Source organism: Macrosteles quadrilineatus, unplaced genomic scaffold (assembly GCF_028750875.1).
Source record: "Macrosteles quadrilineatus isolate MER2022 unplaced genomic scaffold, UCM_ALF_1.0 Scaffold_4__1_contigs__length_99947679, whole genome shotgun sequence".
In the NCBI taxonomy this organism is placed as follows: Eukaryota; Metazoa; Arthropoda; class Insecta; order Hemiptera; family Cicadellidae; genus Macrosteles; species Macrosteles quadrilineatus.
In genome coordinates this window covers 79,315,669-79,342,308 of record NW_026542597.1, presented here as the reverse complement: position 1 = coordinate 79,342,308, position 26,640 = coordinate 79,315,669, and the positions used below count along the sequence as shown (strand labels likewise).

The 26,640-nt window shown below is 34.0% G+C and overlaps 1 protein-coding gene across 1 annotated transcript; it reads right to left on the bottom strand.

Annotated features, from left to right (window-relative positions):
* Window positions 1–1,338: 1,338 nt before the first annotated feature.
* On the bottom strand, window positions 1,339–26,114 carry LOC128993473 (protein ovarian tumor locus-like). The gene is made up of 17 exons (XM_054417385.1): window positions 25,785–26,114; window positions 24,251–24,403; window positions 22,751–22,834; window positions 21,608–21,705; window positions 20,046–20,200; window positions 18,965–19,091; window positions 16,254–16,408; window positions 14,935–15,094; window positions 13,975–14,108; window positions 12,353–12,490; window positions 11,813–11,924; window positions 10,177–10,270; window positions 7,768–7,966; window positions 7,425–7,465; window positions 6,442–6,568; window positions 5,925–6,095; window positions 1,339–4,257 (listed from the first exon to the last, which is right to left on the bottom strand). Exons 1-17 carry the CDS (start codon window positions 25,785–25,787, stop codon window positions 3,986–3,988), a joined length of 2,223 nt encoding a protein of 740 aa, XP_054273360.1. The 5' UTR covers window positions 25,788–26,114; the 3' UTR covers window positions 1,339–3,985.
* Window positions 26,115–26,640: the final 526 nt, after the last annotated feature.

Genomic DNA, 26,640 nt, shown 5'->3' with positions numbered 1-26,640 from the left:
AGCTGTCCTAAACAGATTACAAACAGCTTGACATACAGAGATGAAACAAAACTATTCCCTACTAATTTATACCCAAGGAACAACATACAAATATTTTTACCATACTTAAAATACAGGGTGTTTGAGAAATTGGGGGTCATGGGTTTGAATCTCAGAGTTTTCAAATGTAAACATATGTCATGTTATGCATCAGTAGCTCTAGACTAGGCAAACAATTTAGTGAAATCAGAACTCCTTTATCTTTATCCGTTTCAAAATAACGGCCGTTTGTATGGAAAATATTGATATTTACAGAATACCCTGTATCTTCGAAACCATTAAACTTATTTTTATTCTGTTTGAAAATTCTTAACCCCCGTGAGTTTAGCTTTGAGTTTAAATGCGACATGTCAACATTTTAAAAACTGAATATTTGTTCAATGATTTTATTTTTTTATGTTGGTAGCCTTGTAAATAAAAAAAATTAAATGGCAACATATGTCAAATGGGTCATACACATACATGAACATATGTTCATTTGAAGGTCTTGCAAAAAACAAACAGCTTTTAAATTTAAACCCATTGTCTATCTTTGGTCGTTTTCTACCAATTAACCAAAAACTCCAACTGCCTATTTAAAACCCATGTGAAACGTGCAGTACTGGAGATTAGTGGATGCAGATTCACTATTCAATACGGTACAACTGTTACAAGAAAACTAATATCCAGGAGCACCCCTCTTAGCATCCAGGGATGTATTTAAGTATCTGCCGCCTCTAAGCAACAAAGTTTCCTCGCAGTGACCTTGACATAGATCATTTGGAGTAAGGTTGAGAAGAGGCCAGTGAGGCTCTCGGACAGCTGATCCTTGATCATTAGGCTTAAAATAAATGGTCCTGGCTAAGAAACAGCTGATCGGTCAGTAACAAAGCTACACAGATCATCTCACTTCATTCTACACTCACCTTGTATTTATATTTTCAGTTTAAAATATGCACAAAGTGTGTGTCACTGTTTTAAAAGAATTGAATAATTCATTTGTTACTCAGAAGGAACGTCCCTTATTATGTACTTACGTTATTAAAGTAACAAAATTTCCCTTCAATTCAATTAAATTTATCAATCAAAGACATTCATAATACAATTTCTGAGAATCAGCAACGAATGAGTGAAATTTCAATACAATTCAATGAATTCATGCATTGTAAATAATTTACAGACAGAATAAACATGTACAAGAATATAACACATTTTTATCAAACAAAATAAGCTCTCGTTTGGTCCTAAGGAGAAATGAATGACTGCAAAAAGTAGGGTTTAGTAAAAAAGGAAAAATATTTTTTATCAAAAGTAACAAAACTTTAATTATCTCTCAAACAAAACATTGTTCTCAACATCGAGTAGTGTTAAAAGCTTAACACTGGCTCATAATATTTCTTAGCAAAACTTACAACTATCAATCACAAAGCTTATTACTATTCATGGGGGAATTAATAAATTTTAAACCCTTGAATTTGTAGTAAGTGCAATTACTATACATCCCCTTATTACCTAAAGTATTACTTTATCAGTCTTACAAAAGTAACTTTAGGTACAAAGATAATGAGTTGAAAATAAAATTCAAAATTACCGGTAGTAACAAAATGATCTAGAAGAGGTAACTAAAATACACTGTAACAAAACTTAACAATTTTAAATTGTTTTAACTAAATAATATTTGACTAACTTATAAACTTAAACGTACCGGTACAACAAACAAAATCTTACTTATCAAACTTAATTTAAATCATCTTTACTTTTTAGAGTTGTGTACCATCATTAGCATGGTATCGATAAACATAAAGCTAACATGATTAAAGTAATTAATAAAGAGTAACAAAAATATTTTTACCGTACTATGTATCTAAAAATAAAGGATCCTGTTTATAGCTAAATATACTCCAGAAAACCTACATCAATTACATCTGTAAAACTACAGACAAAATTTATACCACCAAACTTATCTGAACAAGTTATTTGAGTGATTATTATGCCTTCAATTGGTTTATTTACAAATCAGTCTTATTTCGACGCTGCCATAATACTCTTAAATCTACGATACAAAACCGTTAGTGATGCAAATCAAAAGACCTTCTAAATGTCCAAAAGTGTTTTACAAAAATAAAGGCGTGCAAAGACTATACAACATAGAAATCTGATACAAACAAAAATCTTATTGAGGATCTATTTTAACTAGAATTTATAATTCAAGACTTAAAAAACGTTGTTGATATGAATGGGGGGACACAGTGTACTTATTCAATAGAGGATGTGGGTCAATTCAGGATGTGGGTTTAAAAGCTGGCCAAAACTATGTGGCACCTGGCATAAGCTAAAGAGCTAGCTTGGTTTTTGGGTTTCGTTGAATGAAAAAGGCTTAAGATTTATTTTGAAAAATACTGTTAGTATTTGAGCTAAATTTGACTGGGTTAAGGGATGGAAAAGAGGGTATAATTTGTATAAAAAATAAGATTCTTCTTTATGGTTTCAAATCTTGGTTGAACAAACAAATTATATTCCTAAACATTGTTGTATTGGAAAATGTTTTTATATTGATGAGTATCTGTTATATAAAAATATCTCTAAACTTTTGAACCTTTGTTAAATAGTAAAATTTTTTATATTGTCAAAACTCGGTTTTAGAAAGGTAAACGTGGCGTTTAACCGGCAAAAACAACCTGACTAATGTTTTAGATACAATTCAACCTAGTTCCAAAGATGGATTGCTACAATGCATATGAAACGCCAATATTTTTGCCAGTTTAACGACGGTAATTCCCCAAAGATCGATTTAAAATGTCTACTTTGACTGTGAAAGCTTTACTTCTATTTTAATGTAATTTATTCTGTATCCTTAAATATTTTGACTATCATTTTCACATGAACTCTTTTACTTGTGTTATTAGGAAAAGGTTTATTCAAAATTAATTAATTAAATTTGAAATTTTTATCAAGATTTTTTAGCAATGAATTAGTTATTTAAAAACAGAATAAGTCCTATCCCTTACCCAATTTTTGATTTCACAGTGTTTAAGAGATCATCATATGTTACAAAGAACATGGAAAATTACAACTGTTCGCAAAGCAAACTTACTGTACTAACTTTAAGCCATTAAAAAAATAAATAATCTGGGAACAATGATTTTCTACCCCTATGAGTTGGAGTGTGTAAGACTCTATGGAGCAAGGGCTTTTACTTGTAAGTATATTACCATCCCAATTCCACTATACAACCATTAAGTAACACTTATATTGCTTGAGATCACACGTTACTAATAGCTACCTAATCTCTTTAGCTTATCACATACATTACTTAGTACCCGTTGTTACTTATTCACTATGAGCTACTTACTAAATGTGTATGGCAGAATGTGTAAGTATTTACATCACTCTTTTACATGATTACATCATGAATATTTTATATTTAAATCACAAGATCAACCACATGTTCAGTAGTTATCTCTCTAATTGCACTTGTGTGGAAAATAAGTGTTAATTATTTTACAGCAAAACCTCGATTAACCGTCACCCTTAACGCTGAAACTATGAGGGTTAAGTGAATAGAAGGATAACAAAACGATAATTTTAGAAAGTCACAAATTGTGCAAATGAATCAAAGTTTAAAAATATAAATGTTAACATATTATATTTGTAGAATACTTTTCATTTTTGTGGTAACAAATAACTGATTTAACGGTGAACTGAGGTTCTACTGTACTTGATCACATGAATATATTAAATCAATCGTAAACCACACTGTTAACTATTTAAGTAATCTACCTAATTGAGCTCAGGTAAAAAAATACTTATATTACATTTAGTTATTTTGTGTTTTTAACATATTTGTATATCTCAACATACATAGAAAGGAAAATCAAAATTGTAACACTAAGGCAACTTTAAGGACACAAGACTCATACCTTACAGGTAATCAGCACCGGGTTTGCTACGATAGCAGTGGCAACACTTAGATGGCAGAAGGCAGGGGAGCAGCCATCAAGTGTTGATAGAAGAGAGCGTCTGGGTGGAAATAATGAGGCGGAGGCACGGCGGGCTGAACTGGTGGGAAGTAAATGAGGTTAGGGTCGTACACGCCGTACTCCAAATAGTTGGACTCAACCTCTACACCAAGCGGATGGTAGTAGAGTGGCGGCGCCAGGTAGTGTGCCGGGACTGGTACACTCGTAGTGCTCGACACTTCCGGCTGCTGGACAACTGGCGGCTCACAGGGTCTTCCAGCTGAAGCAAAAAAAAAAAAATGCATTGAAATAAATGTTAAATTTTTTGTTTTTAAAACATTAAAAATATTATGACAAATAATAATTATTTTGGTTATGTTTATATAGTGGTACAATTAATTATTAATGTAAATAATATTCTGGAACTTGATAAAAAGTAAATCCGTATCATGTCTGACAATCCGCTAAAGAACTCTTAAAAGAAATACAAATAACCGTATTTAGCTTATAGATTTATCATCTAGCTCTCCATGTTAAATCAAATTTTGAAAGGTTTGTTTGTGAACAGAAGAGCTCAGGAAATATTTCAATTGTGTGTGTTTGTATATGATGTGTTTCCTATAATGTGTAAATCCTATAACGTGGTACAGGTAAGCCTGCTCTTCCTATAAAAAAACAAAATCAAAATTAAGTAATTAAGGTTTTTAGCAAATTTCCCATATAGGGAATAAGCTATTACCGTAGTACTCATGGTAAGACCTGGACGCGGGACCGATTTTTTTTTTTCGTTTTGAGGTCCCTAGAGGCCAAAAACACCATCCGTTCAAATTCATATATATATATATATATATATATATTTAAAAAAGGGTACTTAGTTTTTAATAATGCATTTATATATCAAAATAGTAGCCCTAATCACTACAGTTTTCTTAATATATATATTTATATATATATATATGTGTCCGTTAGCACGATAACTCAAGCAAAAATGGTCCGATTTTGATGAAATTTGGTACAAACGTGTAAACCTACGTTTATTCGAACGAGTTCGCGATCTAGCATGATCGGACCATGGGAACGGGGGTTTACGGGGGGTTTTATGGGGTAAAAATAGGTTTTTCCCATTTTTGACCCAAAAAACATAAAATTTAGCAATTTCTTTCCAAACCATTTTGTAGATCTTAAAAAAACAAACAATTTAGTATATTTAAGCGTTATTATGCGCCTAATGGTTACGGAGAAAATTCCAAAAATTTGTAAATTTAAAATTCCCATGTTATTCTTATGGAGAATAAGTAAACTGTTGTAGTTTGCTTGTTTATGAACATATTTTGATCAAATTTGGAAAATGTTTTTATTTCTTACTAACTATTAACATTTTACAAAAAAACAAAAAAAAAAACAGTTTTACCCTCCCTGATGCAGCAAACTTAAGTAGGTACTTGCTAAACTACTTGCTAAGCACAAAAATTGTTATTATCAATTTAAGTCATCCTGAGTTTATTGTTTTGTTTTGTATGCTGTAAAATGGAGATGTCCGTTGAAATAAATAAATAAATAAATAAATAAAATAAATAAACTAATTCTTTTTAAATCGGGAATAAATGTTATATTTTTAAGTAGACATTTCAGTGTAAATCAAATCAGTCAAATGGAAATTTGCTTAGTCTGCAGGTTTGCTGCGGCGGGGGTATTTTTATACTACAACTACCTGTTTTCTTAAAAACAGTGGAAATACAGATAAGTTTGAACAAAATCTCAATCATACAACTAAACATTTTTACAGTATGTCACTACCTTATAATGCATTTTAGGTTGTTTTTAGGGATAATTTCAGTTATCTGACACTTTCCCAGCCTTGTAAATGTTGTATTATTGAAAGTCAACTCTAGTAAAGGAACTATTTATTTACGTAACATATACAGTAAGGGAGTGATGAATCCTCACCTTGCATGTTCCTGAGCTTGTTCTTGAACCTAGGGGCCAGGTTATGGCTGGCCGAGGGGTAGTACGAGTGGTGGGTGGTGGAGTCTGGTTCCGGAGGCATGGGCAGCAGAGGCAGCGAGTCCGGACGTGGGTGACGGAACACTGGGGAAGGACTCATCACCACAGCCGAGTCTACAAACATGGTAACATTATGATCTGATAGTACCTAACATTATGTTATTCATTATGGTAACGTATGGTAAACACCAAATATTATTGTAATAATAGTTCCTTTCTATCTTTAGTGATGATCAAAACCGGAAGACAAGTAAAAAGTTTTGTGTTTAAGTCTCAAAACTCTATACTCAGGATTTGATTTTTTGGGTTTTGGAGACTCAAAATTTCTGGTTTTGGTCATCACTAATGACTACAATAAACAGCTAATCTTTATCAGTAGGAAAACTATAATTTCGTCATCAATCTTCACCTTAACACACGCACTCAATAATCTAGCCTACCCACCCTTTACCAGCCTTACCTGGAGTGGTGATAGGCGTTGATGGTCCGTGATCGTACACCGCAGGACTCATGGAGTTGTCGGGAAGGTAAGTCACGGCAGTGTTCAAGTAACAAGGTGGAGTCGGTCTTACTCTTTGAGAGTAATGCTGTAGGAAGTAAAATATTATTAACATTGTCCATAAGATGATTTAGTCAGACATATTAATGCGAGTGTAAAATATAGGGGAAGCAGTTGAATCTATAAGCCGAGACTCACAATCAGCAGTTTGACTCTGCGGTGAGTCATCGGATATCTGTATAGCACTTAAATTTAATTTTGTGTTAGGAGTCTTGCGGGTAAAAGAAGTACAGTAGAACCTCGATAGCAAGATTCTCATAAATTTCATGATGGCCTCTGGACCATACAGCAACAATAATAATGGTTTAATTTAAAATTTTCTAAACCAGACTTGTTAACAAGGATGATTTCTTATCGAGATTTGCAACAATGTGTGGTTATGAGTAAAATAATTTCTAGAGGATTTATTTAGCTTCTTTTGATTATTTGTCAATGGGACTTTAAAGATACTTGACTTTAAGTATTGAAACTTATGTGATACTGTTACGCCTAATTGAATCTAGGATGTGGGTTGTATTTTAAACATTCTGGCTAAACGCGATTGCTTATAATTAAGCTGGATCAAAAGCAGTTAAAAGTTTGACTTGTAGGTTGGTTTTAGTATTACTTTCAAAGTGTGGCGTTTTTGGCAATACAACAACCATTCTTATCCCACAAGGGTCAGATTCAAGTCAACCATACTGAGAAAATTTCATCACTTCCCAGCATAATGAAGTATTCTTCTTAGCAGATTTTTTGGCGTAGTATTTGAAAATGTCTTCAAATCTGTCCTTTCAGTTCATTTAAATTATAAGTTTATCTTGTGGTTTTATTTTTTTATACACAAAGATTTGAGCTCAATGAATATTGAATATTGCTCTTCTTTAAGCATTTTTACTACTTACTTCAATTCCATAATTGTAGTAAAACCGCAGAGGTGCAATATCTGAAAAAATACCACGATGTTATATTTAGTACTTTCAAATATATTTCCTAGAAATACCAACTATTTTATGTCAATTACTTACATGATTTTGGTAGTTTTCTAAATAAGCTACTAGGGTCTAGAGTCGAATTTATTTCAGTTGTGATTGCATAGTTAAAATTGTATTATTTCCTGTATTTTTTGTTACCCTAAATAGGCAAGTAAAAATGTTTTGCATTTAGGTAAGAGATTTAAAATTTCCGGTTTCAATATTCTCAGCAGATAACCATGGTTTGTATCTATTCACAATGAAACATACAGACCTGAGACGGGAACTTGTTGCAAGTCAGTTGGAGGGTAGCAGGCGGGGGGAGCCAGGAAGGTGGATGGCGGGGCAAAGCCATCCATCGGCTGCATGTAGAAGTGGGGCTCGATACACACCATTGCGGGGGGACCCACAGTACTGGTGGCCTCTACAGTTATTTGTTCTGGACGCTCCCTCTCGGCGTGATGGTCGATTGCCTACAGTGATAAAAAGTTTTAAAAAAAGTAATCAGGACTCTGGTGATAATTTGTATGTCCCACTTTACATCTTAGGACTCTCACTTGGAAATAGTTGTTCACATTACTTTAGGCTAAGTCTCGAGGATTGCAGCATTATCACTTGACTTAGATTTTGAACACACATTGGTGACTGGTGGGATTTGAACCCAGAACCACGGGATCGAACTATCACAAGATCAGCTCGCTCACCGTTCTGTGAGTGGAGATACTGCTTGTGTAAGCTTATAGAATATTTAATTTAATTTCCGTTTCTTGTAGGGTTAGGAAATTGAAGAAAGTAGGTCAAAGAAGCAAATAAATAACCTAGAATTATTAAAAGATCGTTAAAGAAAACTTTGGAACCTGGAAATTTGCGGGTGGACTAGAAAATAAGTTATTCCCTGAAATGGGAACCACACACATAATTTCCGTGTTCATGGTTTGAAGGATTCATTTCAACTCCAACTGAAGCGAAGCTACAATCTCATTGGTGCAGTGGTCAAGTGATCTATCAGCCATTTAATGCTATGCTATGTTTTAGGGGTATTGGCTGTTTTAACATGAAGTTTACGAGTTTGCGAGGCATTTGAATAACAGGCTTGTCTAATAAGGTTACAGAAGAATTATGTTGGTTGACATATCTTGTTGAGACATCTTAACTACTAAACTCTAACTTTAGGCATGTAAGTATGCTTTTAGTTTGTTCAAGAGAGTATTTTTAGAAAAGTTTTAGGTGGAAAACTAAAATAAAATTAAGATTTTTGTTGAGGATAGCAGGCTTGCCTGGATGGGAAAGAGAGTCCAAACAAGCAGAAGAAACACACAATTTTACTGTATACACAAAAAATATGAATATTTCCCTGTCACTGTGACAAAGACTTTCCCATCAAATCATAAAGTAATTATTCCTTGTAGGGATGGTCAAGTCTCGAAATTTCGGGAAATTTTCGGGAAATTTTAAATCTTGTTACACGAGACGAGATTTCTTTTTGGCCGAGATTTTTATCAAGACAAAAAAAAAAAAAAAAAAAAAAAAAAATTAAAAACGCCTGCAGAAAGTCAATGCAATACCCGCAATACAGGAGCGTGTTGTAGTTGCGTTTCCTTTGCGAAGGCGTTCTTATTTAATTAATTCTTTAAATGTAAAAATTACTTTAATAATATTACTTTAATAACATTTGAGAAGTTTTGTTAAGTGTAAGCAGTGTGAGGAATGTTTTATTACTATAAAAAGTCAAAACAAGTAACTATTTTATAAAAACTAATATTGCTTTTATTTTATGATTTATTTTATTTTAGGATAAGTTGAACTCTATCCTAACTGATATCACTATGTTTCCTAATCGTAGGCATTTTTAATAAGTTAAGCGTGATTAATAAAAAAAATGTTATGCTGATGTTTTTTAATAAAAGATTGTAAATATTCTTGCCTATTATCATTATTTTTGTATTTAAACAGTCATCTAACAATGTTACAAAATCAGGTAAACATTTTGAACGTGCATTTCCCGTTGTGTATGAGAAGGGAAATCCCGTCTCGATCTCGTCTCGAAATATTATGAGAAATAAAAAATCTCGTCTCGTCTCGTCTCGAACTAAAAATCCAATCTCGTCCATCCCTATTCCTTAGCTGATAATACTGTCAGTGACAATGAAATATATAATGTTTTGTGTATTGTGTAAATTTTTTTGTGCCAGAACTCTTTTTTATTCAGGCTACACTTGTCCGATTCGGTCGGGTCTGGCCCAGTCCAAACGGAAGAGGAGGCTACAATTCTACGATATTCGGAAGGACACACACCACATGCGTTCTATGATTCCACTTCTCAGAGAGATAATCTTGAGATGTCGGAAATGGCCGAGCACTCACCGAATCCGCAACCCTCACCCAGTTTTGGAATGTGTGGAGCGGCAACACTTGCCCGGTCTACTCCGCTCACATCCGCCAAATTCGGATGAATGCTCCCTGTAGTAATGTTCCGCATTTTGAAGGACCAGACTGAACTGGACTGATCGGTAAAGTGTAACTATTTACTGTTAAAGCCTTCTATCCTTACAAAAAAATCTTAAAAAACTATGCCCTTGTGCTCCATGTTACATCCTTATCTCAAACTGCAATTTAGAGCAGTTTATTTAGTTAAACAAAATATACTTTGAGCTTCAGTAATGTGAGATGAACTGATCCTGACCTGGTAGTTAAATGAGTTGGGATTGTATTCCTCCACATTTTCTCGGTGGTGTGTAGCTGATATTTCCGAGGGAGAATAGTTACAGTCAGAGGTGCTGCAACAAAAATAACAAATCATTATGTTAAATTTTGCAAGAAAGCTACTTGGCTGGTTAGAATTTATCTTTACAAAACATAGTTCAGGTAACCCATCTAAGAAATCAAGAGTCCAGGGGCTAATAGACACACAGTGAAAGAACGCAAAACTTATCAGCGATGTTTTATTCTAAAATAAGATTTCTTTACAGCACATTTCTGTGTCATAGTATCTCAGTGTCTAGTCCTATTTTTTGTGGCCACAGTCAGCAAAAGGTAACTTCAGTTTTGAGATTTCATTGACACTTCTGTTCAACCTACTCTCTGTAGAAGCCAAACAAACAACAACACAACACAGCACAACAGCAATAACACATATTATGTTTTGTGTGTTTTTCTGTTGCTTATCTATTAACCCTTGGACTCAGGTAAGCTATCTGAACTCTATTCCTTTTTGAAACAGTGCAAATTAATCATTAATAATATAATACTTTACTTGGAAACGGCGACCATACGAAAGAAGGTATTTTATGCCAGTTATGAATGGAGATGAGAAGCGTGATCTTGTAGTCTTGTAACTGACTAAGGCCGACATGTTCCTTAGACACAGCTGTTAGTTAATAGCCCATACAGCCAATAGCAACTAAGGGGCCTACTGTTTATAGTGGAATCTGAACCACATTTTTATCCGACACTCAATAATCCAACACTCGGTAGCCCAACACAGTTTTGAAATTCGACAGTGCGCTAACGAACGAATCATCACTTGATTTCTTTACAATTGGAATTTGGTTTGTGTTGTGATGTGATTCTATTGTGTTTTAGTTTTTGTGGTTTCCAATTCATTTCTGCAGTTTAGCTAGTGAATAAATAGAACAAGAGGTTACTTATAGTGTCAAAGACGACTTCACCGAGGAAGCAACAATGATTAGACTTACTGGAGGCTGTGGTCAGTCAAAGTGTTATCAAAGTCAGCTTCAAGGGCACTGATTCCTTGGTGCAAAGCATTGTTTAATACATTTCCATGAAAAGGCTGAAGAAGACATTTTGAGGAAACCAAATCAAAAGACAATCAAAGAGTTTTAAAACTTATTACAATGCATGTATGCCTAATTGAATTTAGTATGCAGGTTTTAGTTTACACTTTACAAGCCTATGTTGTACAGTTGTGCTTTACTGCACTTAAAATTGTACCTCTCAAAAGTCAAAGAGAGCATGATAAGGTTACATTTAACTTCCTCCCTTATAGGAGAATTGTGCATTATTTTGTATTGTCAAAATGTTTAAGGTGAGTATTGAATACAGTAGTGCTACCATTAGGCAAGCTGTTCATTTATCATATTTTATTTAGTTTTCAAGGACTTGGTGATGAAAAAACTAATATGATGGGAACACAATCCAATGAGGTGGTTAATTTATTTTCAATATGTCAACCCTCTTTAACAAAAACCCTGACAGCTAATAATAAAGTACAGTTAACTAATTAACTTCCATTACTTAGATTTTAAATAATTTTTAGACTGGACAACATTTAGGAGGTTTACAATAATTGTTTAACAAACCTTGATACAACAGCATTGTCTTCCATCTGTCGTTTATGACTTTCACTACTTGGTTGGTAAGTAAGTTCTTTGCTTTTTATTCGGTACGATCTATTAGTCTTCTTATTAGACTCTGAAAAACATTTCTTACAGTTGAGTATTTCTTAATACAGGATAATTCAAGTATGAATACATGAGAAGAACATTTTACTGCAATGAGTTTTACTGGACACCAATCAGCTGATTATACTGTATTTGGGTGGCAATGAAAGGTTATAAGAAAAACATAACCTCTCTTAGAGGTTATGACTAGTGATTTTTAGTCCTTTAGTTGGTGGTAATATATAAAGATTTGAACGGAATTAGTAGTATAGCGTAAACTATCGAACGTCACTCGTCCAAAACGTGTTCACCAAACTCGTCCGGTAAACACTTATTTTCAGGACTAGTAACGTAATATACTATTTTGTAAGGACAATTTCTCCTAAATGTAAAACTAAAAATCATTCTGAACAAATTTACTACACCTACTGAATTATTGAACCTTAACTAAATACATACTTGACAGATCATTGAACATTTTCAGCTTTGGAGCAATCGCACCGCTTCTGTCATGTTCACTTTTCCAGATCATTTCTTTTTCACTGTTATGACTTGATGGAGTGTCCGCATTATTACTTTTATCTTCATTATCTAAAACTATAATGAACTATTTTAACCATCACATTGTTTCAAGCACATTTTAACATTATGTGAATAGAACTTTATTACAAATCATTAAAATATTCTCTTCTGCTTAATCTTTACTACAACCTTGATTATTAATAATTTCAGTTCCAATAAAATTTACAAAATACTTTTCACCAACTAATTTGACATGTTCTGTCAAATATTTACCAGCCTAAATAAGTCAACAAAAAGTTATTACAAATTACTTGTTTGGAAAAGTTGACGTTTTATTTTACTTGCACATTATAAATCAAACTGACAATACCAATACAGTATAAGTAATATAATTATTTAGTAACACTAATGTAAAAGCTAGCAGTTTCCACCAATCAGCACCCAGTTAAAGTGAATATTTTTACTTGAAAAGTGGATTGTTGATTTTATAAAAGAATAGTTGCAAGGAACTTCTATCATAAATTAATCTCAATAGGAACTGCAAACTACAATAGAAGATTTCTTGTTTTGACTATTCAGTCTTTGATACAGTTCTCTGCTTGAGTTTTCTTTTGTGATTTTCTGATTTTCCCAGCTTTGGCTGGGTTTGTGTGCTAATATTGTCATGAAAGTACAGTAAAACCCTGTTAAACCATGACTATATATTCAAATAAATTGGAGAATTGGCTTGACTGGAATTGTCTGGTGTAGCGTACACAGCTGGCCTGACCAATGGAATGTAATGGAGCAGACGACACGGATCTTATGCCATAAAGATAAAATTTAAAAATTAGCTGGGTATTATTTTAAGAAGTTTATTTTGCGTATTCACTTGTCTATTTAGAGACCTCTGTAATACAAATTTCATAGCTCAAAACTACTCATAGCTCAACACAGTCAAAACTACTGTTATAAATCTCTTTGGGAAAAAAACACTTTAAATTTATACCATTGATTAACCAAAAAATCGGTTATCCGTAACAGCCTTGCCTATTTTGTTTTGCTTAACAGGGTTTTACTGTCATTGTTACCAAAGGAGAGGACCATTCCACACCCCTAATAGGTTATGGGAAATATCAACAATAATTTATTTTATAGCATAAACAAACTACTGCGGAATAAGGATGTAACCCAGAGAGTACAATGGTTTCAGGATTTTTTTTGTCAAGCTAGCAGGCTTACCTAAATTGGAAAGTCCAAAAAAAAAAAAAAAAAAAAAATCAAACAAAACTTCACACTATACACATAACATTAGAAATGTCTAAGTAACTGACACAATTTGAAACTAAGTAAGGTTGAAGGATGAGTATTCTTCAGGCCTAATGGTGGTCAGGAAGTAGTTACATATAATGACAGGCATTGTCGTTGAAAATGGTGTCAATGAAAGTAAAACACCCATAATGTTTTGTGTACCACAGTGTTAAGTTTTGTGTTTCTTGTGCCAGTTTGGACTTTCCCATTTACATAAGTCTGCTCTCCAGAAAAAGCATCTTAATTAATGAACAGTCTATGGAACTCACCCTCTTTGAGATCATCTAGTGAGGTCAGTTCCCGCAGAGTTTGTAGTTGCCGCAGCTGTTTGAGCGGAAGAGACAGAGGTTGTGATGGAGGTGACTGCGGCAACAACTCTAGACTCTCATACGACACGGACATCCTATAACATCAGTTACAACTTTACAAATAAATGGTCCAAAAACATCTGACAGTTTTTTATATAAAATAACGGGTAGGCTATTTTTAGCCTTGTTTGAGCATGATTTACAGACAAATTATGGTAATTATTTTAATTTGTATCACTAAATAACCAGTATTTAAAATACAGTGGAATCTCAGATAGGCCCCTGGTTGTATTAGCCAACCTTCAGCAAATATAATGATTTTACTCAATGTGTAATAAGTAAATTTACTAAAAAGTTGCTTTTTTTTGCCGCTTTTAGATTGCTTTTAAGAAAAGTACATGTTTGTACGTAATAAAACGTACTATAAACGTAATATAAAATGTATTTGTAGGAAAAAGTTGTTACATAAAAATATAATGAAATATGGTAGCATTACCAGATGTTGAATAGGTAGGCTGAACATGATTTATAAAATTGGCTTGTAAGATTATTAGGCCAGCCTTGAAAAAGTCCGTAATTTGCTGCTGAACTTTCTTGGCCATTAAATTTTTAACATTTTATTTTTATTATTAAATTTTTAACGAAATAACTGTAATGTACTAACTGCACTGGAAATTATCAGTCAACTGTTTAGAGGTTAAGCCTACTAGCCCAACTGTGTAGTGAACGCAGTAAAATGTAAACACCTAAACCGTGAATGTACTGGAGTCACGGAGACAAGTATGGGAAATACGATTCATATTAGCTACTGATAAGTGGCCAGACAATCTGAGGACTGGTAAATCCGAGGCCGGTTGTGAGAGTTTTAATATGATACAGTTTAATACAACATACAGCTTGTACATTCTTATGCCTACTCACTTTTCACCAAGCTCCTCCACAAAGACGATGACCGGACCCTTGTCGGGAGACATGTCCTGGATGTGAGCGTGACACACTCTGTCCGAGGGTAACTTGACCAGACACTTCACTCCTACTTGGAGTTCTCGGTTGTTCCACATGTACATCCCGTAGCGTAAACCTGACGTCAATAACAAGCCAATCACAATCTTAGATTTCCAGATTTTAAGATTATTCAAAATAAAAATCTCTTTATCATTTAGCTACAAAAGTAATATTGATATTGTAAAAAATATTATACATGGCGTGGCATCTTATACGTACCTATCTAAAACACGAACATTTAACGAAGAGATGATTGTTAATATGTAGATTTACAGAAGTGTACACACAATAATCTCTATCTTCCTTTACTTAAAAACTTATCTATTACCACTAAGATGACTGGGACGGCGTCATTCTGTAATCCAGCTACTCGGAAGTCACGAATTGTGGATATTTGTAGGCATGAACTGAGAATATGATATTTACAAGTGTGGATTAACGTCCGCACTAGTGAGCACTATGACTATCCGCAGTATTATCCTGATATTTAGACCAATTGGTTCATTATAAGGCAAACGTGTGGTTCAGATTCCACTATAAACTGTAGGTCCATTAGTTGCCATTAGTTGTATGGGCTACTAATTAACAGCTGGGTCTAAGAAACATGTCGGCCTTAGTCACTAACAAGACTACAAGATCGCGCCATTCCTACACTCATCTCCATTCATACTTGGCTTAAAATACCTACATTTGTATGGTCGCTATTTCATAAAAAAAAGTATTTAAGTATTAAGGACAAGAACTAATTTACGCTAATAACCGTCCTATGAATCTAGGATAGTTTTGATTTTTTTCATAGGAATTGTTACAATAGAAGGGGGTAATTTATTTAAAAAAATGTTACTAAGATATTTGTAGCTATTGTGTGTACTTGTGAGTTGAGATGATGGCTATATCTTGTGTAATTAGCAAGTCAGATTGTTGACTGTACTAATCAATATGAATATGAAATATGGGATTTCCCTTTGACGTTTAATAAGCCATTTAAATTTAACATATAAAAATGGAAGCGTTAAAAATATTCTAAAGCTTTGAAATCTGCTGTGCAACCTGGGCTACGTTCCCCAAAAGCACCTGACTGCTCTCCATTGCCATTATTTACAATAAGCCGATGAATGGAAATCGTAAGGATTTATTAATCAAGAAAACAAAGAACCGATGTTCTTCCCAAGCCTTGTATAAAGTGTATTCAATTCCCCAGGGAATAAACGTAAAATTTAAAATCGAATACAAACCTCGTCTTATTTCATTCCAAGTGTCATACTCGACATTTCTATATATATCTGGATCCAGAGATTTGGCCACCTTGTATGGAAACGGGGTGACACCCAAGTTAAGAAGGTTTTTGACGTTTGAATAACTATCTCTAATTTCGAGCCTCAGGTCCAACCTAAAACAAACCAAACACAATTAAATTAAACTTGAAAAATAGTCAAAGCATTATGAATAGTCAGTTCTACCACAGCTATACTTTTTTTCTCAATCCATACAACAATCACCTCTCATTCAGTATAGTACACAACCAGTCAACAAGTAGTAGTACCTACCAGCGAGCACATAATAATAATAATAATAGAGAGGACACGGCGTTTAACCAAATGCACTGAAAGTGTGGCCAAATCCGCCATCTTGGTCCGTCATACAGCCTGAATCTTAGACCCGCGAGCACAGTTCGCATTAAAAACCCCGCGACAAATACACGATCATACAACATTAATAGTTGAAAAAAATTGCTGAAATTTTGCACACTTGTAGATCTGATACTGAGGATAACGATGGTGTTAATATAAAATTATTAGTTATGATAGTAATTGATTTATAAATATTTGTATTACTTATGTACTTTAATTTTTCACATTCAGACATGAAAAAGTTGTATTGCGATTGCGAGGAATTTTTTTATTTTTTGGTCAGAGTAATTTCGTCAGCGGGAAAGTTGTGGATAAATAACCAAATTTAACTATCCGATTCACCAAAAAATTTTATCGTGCGTGGTTGTCTAAAAATATCAGGTACAAGAGGGCCGTTGCCGCTGCTCCGCGCCACGCCCGCTGCCCCGCCGTCGTCTATAAATTTAGCGTGCAGTGTTTTAATGTTTTATTTATACTGTTGTACTGTAATATTGTATATTTAAAGACATTTTCAAATATATTGTCTATGAAGAATTTTCAACCGTTAAGCACAGCGTTTTAAGGACTAATTTGCTTTCAATATCATCCAAGATAAACTAAAGATAATTATGTAAGTTAAATAAAACTTCCCAAATTATTTGTAAAACTACACTCAATTTATTGTCCCAGAAAAATTACAGTTTTATTGAGATGTTGCCTGACTTTATTTTTGTAAAGACTTTCGTTACTTATTTTATAATAGTAGCGAACTCTAACATTGTAATATATTTGAGCAATCATTTTAATTACTAAACAAAAATGATTGTTGTCTATTTCATATCCTGAGAAATGTGTACTATTTTTGTAAAAGAACAATCACTTGACTAGTTCTCAACAGGATGTGGGTTATCGCCATCGCACCAACTCTTCAGTATAACAGCGTTACCTTAAGTACAAGTATTTTTTGTTTATGTGTTCTCAAACTGAATTTGTCCCATATTTTCCGAACTAATTTCCGAAAAATAGTTTAATCATTAGTAGTACCCTACTTTTGTGTGTGTTAAAGAATTTCTCTTTTGCGATTGCCACGTAAAATCAAAACAATATTTAAGTTGAAATTAAAGGTCAATAACTCGGGTGAACTAACCCGAGTGACCCGACACCCCAAAAACTTGAATGGGATGTCGTAAAAGGGAAAACTAAGAAATTGCAAATGAAATCCATTCGGAGTAACATAAGGATTAACGGGACATCCCTTTACAATGTTCACTCCTAATTCATTTACAATTTCCGAGTATTGACTTTTTATGTTTTGGACCAAACAATAGGTCGAATAGTTTGTATCATATGCCTACGATTACAATTTACAACAGGTATTACGTTCACCTTTGCCAGTAATAAATTCGTGGTTTCTTCCTCAATTAACAATGAGGCAGATTGTGTAATTGTTCTAATACAAATGAGAAAAAGCACAAATTTTTACTGTGTAATCGACATTTTAAAAATCAACCCCTGAGTGATCAATACACATCCTGAAGCCGCGTTTAAGTGAGGCCAGTAGAGCAGGCAGGTTACTTACCTCAAATGTATTTCAAGCTATAGTACAGAAAGAATGACAATAACTTAAGATTTATAAATCTCTTATTTGATTCTAGACTCAAAAGAATTATTATTATTTTCTTCATAAATTATTCAATTATTTTTTTATAAATAATATACTTCGTAACGTGTAACACTACTTAAATTAAGACCAGTTTTAAATTCTATTATAGTTTACTCTTTTTTTTTTATCCGTCCAGAGTACATGCTGGTTATTGTTATTTTAATTTATCAATAAAATAGAGTAATTATGTTTGTGTTTATTGGTAATCCGGAGGCTAACATCAACCTTATCGATTCTTAAACCATTACTTTGGAAATAGCCAAGTAAACTCTGATTAAACGAATTTGTGCTTGTCTAATCAGTTAGGAATAATTCATTATAGGAACTTAAGGGTAAAGGTTTTCATTAGACAAATTTTATGTCGGCAATAATAAAGTAAAACGATTGATTTACTTTAAGATATTTCCAACAATATACTAATACTCCAGAAAAACCTAAGTAGTTTTTATACAAAAGTATTTTTACATCTAAACAAAGCCTATGTAAACAACCCTGACTCGAAGCATAACAGACGACCAGCGCGTTGCAGATGCCGGGACTAGGCTAGCACCGCCATCTTTGTCCGTTTCGTCGGCTAGTCAGACTGCCACGCTCCTGCGCTCCGAGTAGCGCTTCTATTTTGTTATGTGTTCGCTGGTACCTACACATTACTTTTGGGTCTGTGGAAACTCACCCATTCATAAAGAACGAGCTCGGATCTCTTTGATATTTGGACGTCTTGTCATGCAGCATCTTTTTGACAGCGTAGTCCACTTCTTCCAGTTGGAACACTTTTTTGTACAGGGTTTCATAAATCAGAGCTGAAATATACAGGTGTGAATGTGTTAAACAGAGCAATTTGACCTAGGAAAATAAAAATGTGTATGCAAATAGAGCACTTCACATATCAGATGTACAGATAAAGAGATGTATAAAATATAGAAAACAAGACTTATTGCTCAGATCAGTGTTCCACAGCCTGTGGTATACAGAGGGCACTATGACAGTACATAGAGAGGTTCTGAGTACCAACGAGTATTATATGTAGTATGTCAGAATTGTTTGGGGTAGTGTGTCAGTCAACATTAGATCACTGCACATTCCCAACTATGTAGGTATATGAATCAAATAAAAAATCAAATAAATTTTTGTGGTTGAAAAATATACAAGTACGGTATACTAAACAAGACGTTGGAATAAGGACAAGAATATTTTGTTAGTTTACCAAATGACCTGAAATAATGGCATTCAAGTAATATGAGAGAAATTAAAACTCTTGCTCCCGGCACTCGGTACTATCATAGACAAATAGAATAAATATAGACTGTCAAAGGAAGGTTCTGGCGCCCACCGCTAGGAGTGCCGTGCACACTGCTGCAGGCGAGGAGCACAGGAGCCGTATGCGACCAGCAGACGCTGCAGCGGTGCGCACCATAACTACACTGCAAACCTAGCAATGGACGCCAGAACTTATTCTAACCGCAGCACAGCTAACGGTCCATATTTATTCTATTTGTCTATGGTACTATGCTCAGATATTGAAATTGTGATACAACCTTCTCAAACTCATGGGTTGGTTAATAATGGAATATAATTAATTCTGGAATATAATAAATAACAAATAAATATATTCCATACATAATTATAATTACCTCCACAAGACTAAGTGATACGCAAAATAATTTTGTCTTGTGAAGTGATTCAGTAGGAAAATAGTTGAGAGACACAGGCCTAGATGATGTAATAACTAATTACTGTAAGTAAAACCAACTTACACTGGCAAAACGCAGCATTTGAAATGTACTGTTTGGTATACACAGAGTCATAGTGGTGTTCTTGGGACAGACAAAGCATGATCTGCTTATCAAAACCGTGGTCCGTTACTGGCTCATACAATTTTCCAGGTTCATTGAACAACAAAAAGTCTCTCCTGAAATTTAAAGGAACACATTTACTACCTACACATCTTTTAATTGATTAACAAATGTTTAAAATTAAAAAAGAAAAATCTTTTAATTTTTAAAATAAAAAAAAGATAAAAAATAGCTGTTTGTTTTTGGAGAAAATGTATTTGTATGTTGGAATTTAAAATAAAATGGATATGTCAACTCGTTTTGGCTGTGAATTTGTACCTTTGATGCCTTGCGCTGTCCGTGTGCAACTGTGTACAGTTAGTGTACACACTGTCGAACTATTTACGATAAGACAACGAGATGCAATCGATTCATACTTTTGATACATTCAATTGTTTAAAATAAAAATCTACAACTGACATGACAACAGCTAATTTTGACTCCCTAGGGGCTAAAAACGCTTTTTACTCCCTATACAGTAAAAATGCTACTTTAGATCCGCAACCCATGCATTTAACACGTTCGCTACTGAGCGTCGCATATATGCGACGCCGCGGTCATTGCCACAGACCGAGGTATACATTTGAATCTTACACATAGACCGGCTGTCACTTGGATAACAGTACACACAGACCACGGGCGAAAACCTGTAAAACAGTGATCATTTACATTGTAATACGCTACAATCGTGTTTGTAAATAAATTATTCTTGGTTTTTTGTATTTTTTATAACCTTTTGTAATGTCGCATATTTGCGACGCCCGGTCTACAGCGAAGACAATAGTGAAAATTATCATAGTTTTCTTGAAATAGACTAAACGTCGCATATATGCGACAGTTCATTTTTTTGTGTTTGAAGGTGAAAGTAAGTAAAAAAATAAACATATTATTCAAGAACAGTTTATAACTGAACAAATATAAAAGCTACATAGTATAATGCAGCATACATACTGCATACATACATACAGTGATGCAGAAAAGTAAAGACCAGTTTTTCCAACTATTATATGACGTCACCAATCATCATATCCACAGACCAAGCGACGCAGTTGTGCGTCAGACATCTCTGTAGACCACTGCAGGGAATTCAGTGCCCTCAAATAGACCACTACAAAGATATAAGCATTTTAATAACATTAGAACCCCGACGCAAATATGCGTCGGCAGTCTATTTTAATGTGACTAGCCGTCGCATATATGCGACGGCAGTCTATGGGTGGAAACCGGCCGTCGCATATGTGCGTCGCTGGTCCATGCGAATGGAAGATTTCGTACTATTGCAGTAGCGAACGTGTTAAAACAGCTGTTTTTGCTGCAGTATGACGAAAAATTAATAAAATGCAATGTTGATGCAATACCGTCATGTTTGAAATTTTCTGACTCAGCATGGTAGCTTCTGACTTTCTAAGGATTATAAATTAAATCCTGATAAGTTACAATTTTAAAAATTCTCATTTATTCATTTGAAAAAGTTTCAAACTCACTTGTACATTCGGGACATCAATTCTAGTTCCAGCTTGCCTCCTGCTTCGTGGGGATGCTTCATGCGATCGACATATTCCTTTTTTGTACAGTAATTAACCTGAAAATATTGTAGGCTACTTAGTTTATTGGCAGCTTAACAACCTACAGTATAACCATAGATCCGCCATAGCCAGTATACACATACTCCCTTAGAAGATTTCTCATCCTTATGGAACAGCTGAAGCCAATTTTATTGTTAATTCTGTCCGGTTTTCTGTAGATGTTGTGTTTTATTTACAATTTGTTTATATTATTTTAGGGTTAGTTTCTCATGATTTGTACCTCACTGTTTGGTTATATAGCAAGTGGACAAGTTATTGTTTATGATTAGATAGTTTTATTTGGTTAAACGAGGTTTTAGATTACTGAAATAGCAAGAAACGAATTGTAAACAAAACACGCAGTACACAGTACACCGGACAGAACTAACAGTAAAATTGGCTTCAGCTGTTCTATAAGGATGGGAAATCTACTAAGGGAGTATGTTTTATCTATAGTATAACTTAAAGCTGGAAATTAAATTATTTATTAAATGTTTTCCTTTGAAAAATAAAAAATTAAAACACAATATTAAATTTAAAATCTTTTGATTCTATTAGTTTTAAGATCAAATTTATACTCTAAAAATTGTTGCACAAGGAATATGTAACGTGGTTAAGAGATCATTGTTAACCGTATTAGTTTATTAAACAATTTGTAACACTGAGAATTTAAAAAAGTAGGTAAACAGTTTTAATACATAAATTTGCGTCAACGTCTGTGATGATTTACCAAATCTCAGCATTGTCTGTGATAATTTCCTGTCCTCCAGCATTGCAATATATTAATCATTTTCTGAGATCACAATTTTTGTACTTGATATGACGTCACAAAAAGAGAATAAACAGCAATTAGTTGTGGATTTTATTGAAAATTACACAATATCTAAAACTAATGTATATATCCGGTTTTTCTGGTTCTAGTACAGGGCAGCTAGTGAGCACCATGTCTTGTAACAAACCTTTCAACCATTTGTCACCCGCTATACAGTTGGCGTCTGTGTTGGTTCCCCTTCACTCACACCTTGCTAACTGCTAAAGTAACATATTATCTTATCAACTTACACTGTCCAGCAATTCTGGATGTCGCTGAGCATACTCTGCACAATGCCTTCGCACATCCAGGTGGAAAGCTTGGGCGAGAAATACCTAAACACATAAAGTAACAATATTACATTTTCAATAATATGATATGCCCAGTGTAGAGCAGGTTAACTGTATTATGGTCTCATAGGAGGTCAGGAGAGTAATGAAATGGTTTACAGAGTGACAGAAACTGTGAATACACTTGAAGAATACATCAAATGCATACTATTTTGCATAAAATTATTCATTGAAAAGCTCTCTGCACTTACTATGCGGACAAAAAATAGTGAACTCTCAGAAGCGTGGCATTCCTGTTGGATATCATAAAGTTGTATAAGCAGGGTTATAGTGGATTTGTTTAACTTTATATAATATGCACAAATATCCTCTGCTGGCTAGAAGACTTGTGGTTTCCAACCATCTAACAAAAAAATTTTTTTTTGTGTCCCAACTTTACATTATTTTAGGTTCTAGCCCAGAACTGTTTATTAATTTACACATTAAAAGGCCAGTCCTAGAGGGTCGCGGCAATATCAGATAGAAAAGATTTAATGATGATTGCTCTGATTTCAATCCAGGACCTCAGGCTCCAAAGCCACCCATAAAATTCCCAAAAGTAAAATTTTTCAAATTTTAAACCCACAAATTTTTTTTTTTTTGTAATTTTTTTAAAAGAGGTTGGCGACCCCTTTTAACCTTGCATTTGCCCGTCCACATAGACTAACTGCCTTTATGTGGAACGTATCCAGCAAAGCAAGGGGTGAGCCGGTACAGTACAAAGGTAACCTGTGCTGAAATGTTTACAGCAGTGACCAGGATCCGAACCCTTGACATCGCTGCCTTGGGCCTGGAGTCCAAGACGCTACTGACTAAGCCACCGGCTCACCAGCTCTAAAAGAATATTAATAAAAAAAATCTAAATATAATAATAATAATAAATCTTTATTGTCATTTGGTAATATAAAAATTACAATAGACAAGGTCACATTTGTTACATAAATAGGCTACAGAAAATGTTAAAATAAAGTTAAATGAATCTTAACTAGATTTAGAATATTTATTCAAGGTGGTGGATTTTTTTAAATAAAAAGAGGTGTTTTTTTTAACTGTGGTGGCGGATAAACCATTCATCAAATAAAAAAAACTGAGATAACTTGGTGTCCTATATTTTTAAACGAGCTAAAACTTTGTAACGTAAAAAATGTTTCACAATCTCCACCCCTTAACCCTTACCGTATTTAGATAGCGTTTGATTTTTCAAATAAATAGCCTAGCGTTTTAATCTCATATTTCTTTATTTAGGGTGGTTTTAGTCTACTGTTCATACTGAAAATGATACAGTAGGTATTCTATCATGAATTACCATAACCTTAATTTTTGTCTTAAGTTTAAACACCCTACGTTTTTGATCAAGTAAAAGTTTGGGACCTCCAACAGACCAGCTCGCTCCCCCGAACAAGTAAGAGTAATAAGACCAACCTGTTCGGACACTGCACGGTAAAGACATGACCCATCTTTAGCTGTGTGTTTCCTGTAGTATCCTTGAGAATCCAACCATAAATCCATTTGATCTGTCGGTTTTACCCATACCTTACCTCGGGTGAGCTCTTTAAATGATTTATTGGCTGATATCTATAAGAACATAAAAAACTTATGTTATAGATAGTTATCGCCCATACTTATAGGAACTGAAGTAGGCCTAGGTCTGTTAATATCTTCAAGCTCTAGCTAGCTGTGCTGATATTTTTCCTTCAACCCAAACCCGCTAAGTCTTTTACAAATCCTGTAAAAAGCTTTGAGTTGATTGGCCACTGACACAACCATAAATGGTACCATAAGTTAAAAAGTAAGTTAAACTGTGAGTCTACAGACCATTTAAAATCTCCAAGTCATAAATTTACTGTAAAAGTAAACATGGCTTACCAGTAACTTATTTTATAAGCTGAAAAATAAATTACTTAAATTCTAAGCACTTTTGTCGGTAAATTATGTTTGGGATCCTCAAACTTTTAACTTAACTTAAACTACACCGTAAGCTTAGTTATAAACTTAACTTAAAAACATGTTGTTTGCCGTATTATTTGAGTACCTATATTTAAGCTGTACCTGATTTGAGTAGCTTGAAGTGAATTTTCAAGTCTTTTCAGAGGGTCAAATTCATGGACTCATATTAACTACCTATGCCATTTGTCTTTAAGTTCGGCCATTTTATTTTAGTTTGATTAGCCTAATTATTAACTACGCTATCTAACAAAAGGTTGACACTTAACTTAGTAACAAGAGCAGGGTTTGGCTTGTTCCCTTTGATAAATTTAAAAAAATACTTTTCCTAAGTTTAATGGTGTAAAAACACACAAAATAAAGAGAGAGAGTTTAGGTCTACGGGACTTTTATTTACCTCAGAGGTTGAGTTATACTTTGAGATCTTGCTTGGAATCGAACCAGCGACTTTCAAGTTTGAAGGAGAACACTTAACCACTCAGTTAAAGTTGCTAAGACAATTAATAAATATTTTTTTTTATAAGTTAGTCCTTAGCCTATTATTAAACTACCCTCACGACTACAGTAAGTTAACAGCTGCTGCTAAATAACCCAGGGGTAAAATATTCACTAAGGTAGCCTACAGTGCTTTTGTAAAATAAATCTAGCGAGCCTAGAATTGGGTCAAGGCTCTGAAGAATTGCAAAAATGTTCTAGGTCTAGGCCTAGGTTATCTATTAAGTTACTTATACCGTGGTATCAAAATAACCATATTGATTGTGTATTTATATGCATATAAAAACTATAGCGGACTCAACTTGGCAGGCCCCTGCTTAGGATAGGCCTACCTACTTGGTATTTTTACATGGGCCCACGGGGATAGCCTAGCTAGAAGTCCTTAAGTTACTTGAGATAAGTTAGGCCTGCAACAACAAAAATTTACCCTTGAAATAAAAAAAAAACTAATTGTATTAGTAAGTTTAATGAGTATTGGATTTATTTAACAATGGAATAACATTAATTGATTACTTACCATGATCGTAAATTTACCAAAATAATTTAATAAACAAAGTTCCTAAAACTACCACATTTTAACAAAAATATTCTATACAAGCCAAGTTTGTTCTTGAAATTTTGAGGTTTTCTTATTGGTCTTATTTATTGCTGTTTCTTTTCTTCTTACCCTATTGTCTTATTCGCTCAATCACTCAGCTTGAATCCGAATTCCAAAAGTGCCACCAAAACAGGCTTACAATCTCATTTCCTCGGCAGCAATTTTCCCCGACACACGCTAGTTCTTTGAATACCATTCGGTTAAAATTGATATGCACACATAATATGTATAAACACGTTTATATTATAAACGTTTTATGTTCATGTTAATAAATAAAAGTGCGTGTATTTATGTTTTATATTATGTACAAAACATTGTTATTATTTACAACCATGTTGGAAAGAATGATTCTGCAGAAACCGATAAGCAATAATTATTAGTCGTCATCTGTAGTTTAATAATTATTCAATGAATTTAAAAGATTATGAAAAAAGTGCTGTTGAATGAAATTGCAATATTATTTTATAATCATACTAGCTGTAACCCGCGGGCTTTGCCCCGTTTAACTTCTTAATTTTCAAGATGATCTCGTTCGCATGGTTCAATCACGTCCTGGTTGAAGTTCGTTCGCTACGCTCACTCACCTTTAGGTTGGAGCTCGTTCGCTGCGCTCACTTGCCTTCAGGTTAGCTCGTTCGCTACGCTAACTCGCCTCCAGGTTGAAGTTCGTTCGCTACGCTCACTCACCTTTTGGTTGCAAATTAGCTGTTGTCATAAATGTAAAAGAAATAATAGTGCTGCACCCTGTTGGTAATCCTTGTAACTTTAATGCTAT